The sequence below is a fragment of the Besnoitia besnoiti genome, chromosome V (assembly GCF_002563875.1).
Source record: "Besnoitia besnoiti strain Bb-Ger1 chromosome V, whole genome shotgun sequence".
Taxonomy (NCBI): Eukaryota; Apicomplexa; class Conoidasida; order Eucoccidiorida; family Sarcocystidae; genus Besnoitia; species Besnoitia besnoiti.
The window spans coordinates 1951109-1959105 of record NC_042360.1 but is presented as its reverse complement, the minus strand read 5'-3'; the positions used below and the strand labels follow the sequence as shown (position 1 = coordinate 1959105).

General features: G+C 57.9%; 2 protein-coding genes across 2 annotated transcripts; one reads left to right on the top strand and one right to left on the bottom strand.

Moving 5' to 3' along the window:
- Positions 1-2302, bottom strand: BESB_060970 (uncharacterized protein; the record flags this gene model as incomplete). Its single annotated transcript, XM_029364511.1, has 4 exons — positions 1-389; positions 892-1007; positions 1439-1556; positions 1714-2302. 4 exons carry the CDS (start codon positions 2300-2302, stop codon positions 1-3), a joined length of 1212 nt encoding a protein of 403 aa, XP_029219219.1.
- Positions 2303-4721: 2419 nt separating this feature from the next.
- Positions 4722-6608, top strand: BESB_060960 (uncharacterized protein; the record flags this gene model as incomplete). The annotated part of the gene is made up of 1 exon (XM_029364510.1): positions 4722-6608. The coding sequence occupies one exon, from the start codon at positions 4722-4724 to the stop codon at positions 6606-6608; it is 1887 nt and encodes a 628-aa protein (XP_029219218.1).
- Between the last annotated feature and the right edge of the window lie 1389 nt (positions 6609-7997).

The window sequence follows — 7997 nt, the reverse complement described above, 5'->3', positions numbered from 1 at the left end:
TCATGATGATCCCTCACTCCCACCGGCCTCCAAAATGCTATGAGTAGCATGTAGTGGAAACGACCGGTCGGCACGAGCTGGTGTGGCAAATTCTGTGTTTCGACTATGCCCGCTGGTCGAAAGGACGGGAGGGAGTTCCTTGACTCCTTTCAGATCTTCTGGAGCCTCTGAGCTCGTTGTAGCGTCCATGCTGGGCACGCCGAAACCACTACTACCGTCGCTGCTGCTGCTTCCAACGGAGGTGACGCTCTCAGCCTCGGAAGAACCTCGCCGACTACCCGCTGGCTGCCTCTCCAACTGGATATCTTGCATCTCCACCTGTCGACAGAAGTACTGAGAAATCGCTGTCGTTGCTGTGGCGGACGCTGCGCTGCAGAGCCACCAACTCGCTGCGAGGTTCGAAACCGCACACCAAAAAAGTGAGAAACAGAATATTCACTTACAAACCGCACGCCAAAATAGCCAGAAAAAAGGGTTGTTCCGGTGCTGGGGGGGGAGGGGTGGGGGGGAGCTATGCACTTCGCTGTCGGAACTGGAGCTGGACCGTTGTACACAGAATAGTGTCGTGCGCCACAGACGGGCGCGCCCAGAGATGAGCAGGTGCTACGCAACACAAACGGCCAAATTATTTCTGTGTGTAGAACACCTCCATCCCAACCGACTGCCTACAGTCAAGAGCGTTGGACCTCACTATCCTACTCCTGAGCAGCGGCTAAACCAGTCAACCAGCTGCTGAAGCGGCACGCAATCGCTGAACAGAGGCGGAGCCGCAAACGCTGCGTAGGTGGCTGACACCCTAGACAATCATGTTACGTGGAAAACACCGTCCCTCGATATAGGGAAACTGAGAAGGCACTGCGAGGCGTCCGACCATGAGTGAGCAGTCCTTACGGCTGGATGGGAAGCCGTCGAAGGCCCAACAGGCCAGCAAGTGAAAGAAGTGGATGGAGAAGCAGAAGTCCAGGCATTTTCGCGCTCGCTGGACAACCATAAAAACCAAGTACGACCTGCGAAAGACAACCAGGATGCAGTGCCTGGGGTATTTATTCGGAAAGGCGTTCCTTTCCAAGGCGCGGACCGGAGGGGGCCTAACTCGCTTTTTAAAGAGATAACACAAGGAAGCCTTGCAAAAGTAGAAAACGACTAAAGAGGGGCGCACACAACAGCGCCGCAGACGAGGCTGCTGCCTTGGAAAGCGCGATGAAATACTCGCGGATCGTAATATCGTGTGCAGTCCACAGCGCAGCGGCGCGAGTTTTCCAGGAAAGCACGACGGTCTGCACTGGCAACTTGTGGCTCCTTCTCTCAGTGCGGTGTATGTGCAGACGGTAAGTGAATGGGCATCCTATATAGCACACGGCGAAATTTAGAGAGGCCCTAGTTGTAACAGTCTTGCGCTGTGACAGCAGTCGGCTTGCAGCATGTGTGGTGGTCTGACCGCGAGAGGGAGTACATCCGTAGCGCTCCACCATCATTTCCCGCTTCCCTCCGCGCCTCCTCTTCGCCCCGCGCCACCCTGTCACCTGGGTTCAAGGCCATCCACCTACATGGCGATGCTGGTGAAAAATAGGACGGAAAGCAGGACGCGGCCTTCGCTAGTCGCAAGTGTATATATCCCTGTATCGAAAAGAATCCTCGTCCTTCGAGGCGCTCGACCGCGGCGGCGTCTGCTGCTTCTCGCAGCATTTGTAGAGCGTTCTCGGCCGGTCTCACCCTGAGTTCGCACGCTGTCGTTGTTCTCGTGTTCAGCTCCGTTGCGTGGGAACTCGCCTTCAGCGTATTCCGTCAGGGGCGGTAGCCCAACGAGAGACTGGTTGTTTCGTCCCGGTGCAGGCTCAGCGGAGGGAGTGACGGGTGTCAGTGCGGTGTTGTGGCTACCGGAGGCATCTTCGCCGGTGAATGGAACGCCCGGAAGCCAATCTCCGCGATCCACGGCGAAAAATGTGAGTGCGCCGAGAGCGAAAAGGGCATAGAGGAAGTAGAACGCTGACTGAAGAACGATGATCTGAGTAAGGACGTATTTGGCCTTGAACGTGTCGCTGCCATACAAGGCACCCGACGTAAGAACATACAGTGGAGGCCCCCCCCCGGCAGCCGCCAACGAGGCCCGACCCTTACACGACGAGCGCCGAGGGGAACTCAGAAACTTGGCGCTCTCTGAAGGCGAGGCATCCCCCCCTTGCGCTGACAGCGGCTGCTTGGGTTCCGCATCACGTGGCTGAAAAGCGAACCGGCTTCTCTGCGAAGAAGAAGCGCTCAAACTTGACGCCACCACAGGACCGATCTGGGTAGGGCGGCGCATTGTAGCAACCGGCAGAACGCGAAAGGAAGAGAATCCCGGAAAAGGAATTCACCAGACGAACTACAAAAGTGTAGAATGCGGCTCCCGGGGTGCGGCGGAGCAGCACAACAAACCGGTGTGCAGCGAACTGCACGCGGAGACTATGACGTAGCGGGCGATTCCGTATTCATGTTTGCTACGGACGATGAAGAAAGTGGACGAAAACAATGCAAGCGCCTTTACATTCAACAGTCAGTCTGTGGTTTGAGGAACAAGACATCGGCTCTGCCACTCTGTGAACGAGACTCGGTTACTAACAGCCGCATAACAAGCCGTAAGAACGCGCTCGAGTCAGCTCTGCGCCCCCTGAGACGAAGCACCATACGCGCCTGTGCACCAAGTAGTAGACCAGCGATCTATCTTCGGTCTCGTTGTGGAAGCGAGGGCGGCCGAGCGGCGTTGCGCAGAAATATGGTGAATTCACTTTGACAGCGCCGCCTCTTCCTGCTTCGTCATATGCAATCCAGGGACAGAAGTAAGGTGGCACGAAGACCTATGAGGTGGCGAGACAGCCAATAATTGAAAGAAAAAGCCCCTGTCGCGTCCAAAAAGCGGCAGAGCATCGGCAAACGACATCTCCCTTTTCGCTGGCTGCACGAGGTAACCGCCGCATGCATGCAGCACTGTGGCGCCCACGGCGTGACGAAACTACTTGACACGAGGTCTCCCTGTGTCCCTGTCTATACCTTAGTTGCTCAACCTCTGTTGAAAGCCTGCTTTCGAGAAGGAGCCGGCGTGGCAGGTGGGCGTTCGGCGTCATAATGTGTACGTTTTAGATTGTTCATACGGCGTACAGCTGGCGGCTGGGGTAGTTTTTGCGATTCGAATGTAGGGGGTACTCCCCTAGACGGAACCGGTGCGTTTGCAAATGGGAATGTTCATAGAGCACGAGCCTTCTGCGAACGGTCAAGGCGAGGCGGACGACACTTTAGAGACGGTTCGGGTAGTCTGCTACCGATGAGCCGCAGCTGTGTGCTGCATCAGCACCCGGCGGTGACATGGAGTCCTGGGTCTAGTTGCATGCCGAGGCTCGTTCCCCGCTTCTGCGACGCGGGTTTCCCTGGGATTCTCATTTCCTCCGTGGGCTGTGGTGGCAATGCGTCTCCAGCTTAGGTTCGTCCACTGCACCGGTGTTCTGGATGTCTTCCTTCAGCTGCTTGTCCACGTGCTGGAGGCTTCTACGCTGTGTTACTGTAGCTTGAGACAAGCGTTTTCAGGCCTGCCGCAGACGCTCTCCCTCCTCCTGCAGCGTGAAACAGCAGACTTCGCGATCGATCTTTGGGAGGCTCTTTGCTAGTACGGTGCCTGGAGATTTTGCGGCCGTTCGGATCGCGCTTGGGACGTCGACCGGTTTGCGGGAAGCCACAGCACGGTTCGCAGATCCTCTGTGGAAGGGGGGACGTTTCACTTCAGACATGAACTTGTATGCAGCCGCTGCTTTACCGCCCCCCGTCGTGACTTTTTCCTGCTTCATCGACACGCGCCCTCCATCCGTACATTTGCGGATGTGCGGTGTGCAACTGCTCGCGTCCCCCCGGCTCTCATGAATGGGACGAGAGTATAGCTAGAAGGTCGAGGATGACCATCGTCGCTTTCCTCTGTGCGAAGAGTGGATTCTCACGAGGTAGTCCAATGGAGAACGTGGGTAGCCCGGGGCACAAGTCCTCCGTGCATATGTATCAACGTCCGTTTCTCCTTTGTCGGCCTTTGTCTGCCACACGATTGCCGCGGCCTTCAGTTCCTCGTGACTCACAATTTCCTTGAGTAGGCCTGTTCGCACTCCGACGAAAGCATCCGCGTGTATTTCGTAGTGCAGAGGCCACGTAAACGTACTGAATCGTAAGCGCCTCAGGAGTGTTCCCTAGAGTGTCCCCTTTCAAGGGTTTCGCCGTGTGAGAGTTTGCGTGGATTTGCGGCGGTGTCGTGAGCCACAGGCGCCAAGGTTCGCTCAGAAAAGTCCGTGTTTTCTGTTTCCGCTCTCGCGTCCAGCGCCGCGTGTGGTACCGGGGTGATTCAACGTCGCAGGGGGTAGCCTGGGGCCGGGGAGCAAGTTGCGCGCGTTTTCGCTGAGTTTTCTTAGTCCGTTAGCGCGGACAGCTGACGTACCAGCTCCGTTTTTCCGCCATATCTTGGTCGTGCGTGTGTTACACAGACCTGCATTCGTTGTTTTGTGTCGCCGTGTCTTTCCGACGTTGGTAAACAGGCTCTCTTGTGCGCCTCGCCGTTTGCGCTCTCTGCGGGTGACACTGACAGCGCTCAGAGCGTCTATCGATTCAGTCGTTTTTTGGCTCCTTTGACTCTGGTAGCTTTGAAGCTGCCCCCTCCCCCCTCCCCTCCCCCCTCCCCTCCCCCCTCCCCTCGCCCCCTCCCCACAACGTCAATGGCGACCAATATGAGCTCTGAAGGAAGCTGGTTGGAGCATGCGAGCCAGACGGCGTCGCCCGTCGCTGCCCCCCCCGCTGGCGCACATTTGGCTTCTGCAGAGGCCCTGGAAGAGGCAAGGTCCGGCGGCGTGGCTGTCGGCGAAGGCGCTGTGGACGGGGGAGAGCCTCTCACGCCTTGTGCGGAGGCTCCGAGCAGCCCGTCGGGAGGCGGATGCAGAGGGTCGGTGATGAAGATTGAACATAAGTGGACGCAGGTCCTCGGCGAAGAGGCCGCTGCGGCCGCGGCGCCCCTCTCTCCTCCGCTTCCTGCTGCCTGTGGGTCCGTCGCTGACTGCGTGGGAGACGCCGCCGCCAGAGGGTCTGGCTGCCGCCCCTGCTCGGAGGCCGCGAGTCAGGTCGCGCCGATGCGGCCGGTGCGCCTGTGTGAGCAGTTGGGCTACGAAGTCCGCCAGATCTGCAGAGGGAGGTGCTTTGATTTTTCGCTGCGTTGGCATGACTGGCGCCAGGTGTTTGGTTGCAGCCGCTTCGAGCTCCTCGATCCCCTCACGGTGCTCCTGCTTCGTCTGGTCCTGGCAGTAGCCACGATAGGTATTTCGGTGTGGAACAACTTTTTGTCACCGTTTCCCCCCGCGTACTTCACCTCTTGGACGAACTTTTTGGCGGCGCTGCATGCTACAGTCGCTACGGTGTGCAGCATCGTGGCGCTGCACTCGATGTTGCGCCTGGCGCGCATGAGGCGAGCGAGTGCTCACAAGACGTTGGCGGGCGCCGGCGCGGGGGAAGAAGGCGAGACGGAGTCCTTCACGACGCAGCAGGTGCGCGAGCGTCTGGGTTCAGTGGAGAACGCGCCGTGGTGGAAACGGCTCGTTTCTCTCCGCAGGCGGGCGCGAGAGGCTTACGCAGCCCTGCTGAGCAGGCCGGAGATCTGTGACGGCGCCGAGCGGAGCCACCCTGCCTGTGAACCCTGCTGGAAGGCGTCTGCGCAGCCGGCGTTCGAGTCAAAGACCGCCGAGGAGAAGACGGGCGTCCGGGTCGCCCTTGTGCATCCCGCTGCGCACGACTCGCCTCAGTTTGCCGGCAACCCCAGCACCGTTGACCAGCTGTCGACAGACTGTTCCACCCTCGGGAAGATGCTCGGGGGCTCGCCCACTGAGGCGCTACTTGCGTACCCGGGGAAGGCTGAGGAGCAGGCGAAGGAGGGCGGACTCGGCGTCGAATTTGTTGGGTGCGGTGAGGCGCACGATGAAGCGACGTGCATGGTGGAGGACCCTGGAAGGGAGTGTGCTGCGGTTGTGGCGCTTGAGACGATGGAGGAAGCGGGAGCCGCTGTTCTGAGCGGTGGAAAGGGAGTCAGGGGGGGAGAAGAGGGAAAGAACGTGTCGCTTTCGTTCGGAAAGCGGCTGCTGTATTTTTTCCTGTTTGCCGTGTGGGATATTGCAACCACAGCGACTGTTGTGTGCATCATCGTGTTTTGGGGCGTCCTCGTTCCCTGCGGGCAGCGCGTGAATACGGCGCTCGACGTCCTGGAGCACTCGGTGTGTCTGATTTCCGCCTTATTCATCACGTTCACCGGAAGAGTTCCGTTTCTCTTCTACCACTTGTGGGTCCTCTTCCTCGTCAGCCTCGCCTACTGCGCGATGTCCCTCGTCGTGTACCTGGTGCCGCTGACAGTCGGCGACAAAACCGGCTACGTCTACAGCGTCTTCAACTTCCCTGCCAATCCTGCGCTCGCCTGGCCGTCCTTCGTCTTCGGACTCACTGTCGGCGGGACCGCTGGAGCTTTCATCGTGTGGCTGGTCTGCTGGAGAGTCAATCTCCTCTTTGATCCAGCGCGGAGGCAGGCTGCGCTGCGCCCGCGGGTGCGCACGCCGTCGGCCGCGTAGGCTTTCCCTGCGAACGGCTGCAGGGGGCGTGGAAGAGCCGCAAGGGGAGACTAGAAGGAATCCGAGGACAACGTAGAAAAGAAAAAGAAGAAATATAGGCAACCGCGTCGCTGGGGCGGGGGTAGGAGGCGCGCCTCGAAGAGGAATGCCAGCCATCCGGGGTGACTGCAGGTCGAATGTCATTGGCGGGGGAACGCGGAGACGGCAGACTGTTGCTTCTCAGCCGCTTGGCTGGAAATGCTGCATCCCAGAGGCGCTCAAGTATAGGAAGGCGGAGACGTGGGTGACTGCGCTTGTGCGAGCCGAATGGGAAAATGGGAATTAGCTGTCAAGGTGCGCGTGAGCGGGCCGCTGCTTTTTTTTAAAAGGCGCTTGCACGCTGCGGTGCTGTATTGCCTCGACCGATAGGATCTGCCGCCCGCGAAAGGAGGTTCAACAGTTGAAGTTGTTTTAATTACGCACAGGCAGTAGCCAGTGAATATGTTTGTGTCCATTGTAATGCCGCGTCAGCGTGACTCTGCAGGAGCGGGTCTGTATGACTGCACGTGTAGGAGTCGGACAAAATTCAGTCTGTTGTAGGCTTACGTAGTTTCGTTTGGATCTGCGTGTCAAATTTTAGTCCGCTCGTCTTCGTGTCGGTTTCGCCTCGGTACGCACCGTCTGCTGAGAGAGAGGAAAAGTACACTTTACGTTAATGCAGTAGCAGCTCTAGGTCCTCGATTGCGAACGAGCTTACAATTGAGTTCCGGGAAATTTCGCAAGTGTTTCCGCTTGAAAGTGTCGTGTCGACGCTTCGTGCATAGCGCAGCACGAGCTGTTCTTCTGTGAAAGGATATCCGGATATCTGGTATGCGGCTGGTCTCTGTAACAGTGTATGTGTCATTTTTTTATCTGGGGATGTTCGTTCCATCCGGGGCTGGTGTGTCTTCGCACATTTGAGCGGAGCCATGCCTCTCTCGGTTTCGCCGTCGGGCTTCGCGTTGTACCATTGCAGATATTCAGTTTCTTTCCGCGTGTTCAAGCTACTTTTGAGTCAACGCGGTTGGCTTGTTTCAGTTGAGTAAAGGCGCACGCTAGAGTTCGTCTTGCAAGGCCGCAGGCTGCTCCTCTGGATATCTCGTGGCACGACTACAAAATTCTTAGGTCGGTCTGCGAGACTTCTCTCGAGAGTGCAGACGGTAAAGCCCTCAGTCACAGCAGTCACGTTATGCTATGAATAGCTTTTCACAAGATAGCCATGCTGAGCCCAGCCGAAATAACGTGGCAGACCTTCCTAAGACCTGGACTAATCGCTAGGCAAAGTTCGCGTGCCGGCGGGTTCACGAGGGTATGACATCGAAACCATCTCGAGCCAGTTTGTCTCAAAACGTTTGGTTCTGTGTCAGCGGC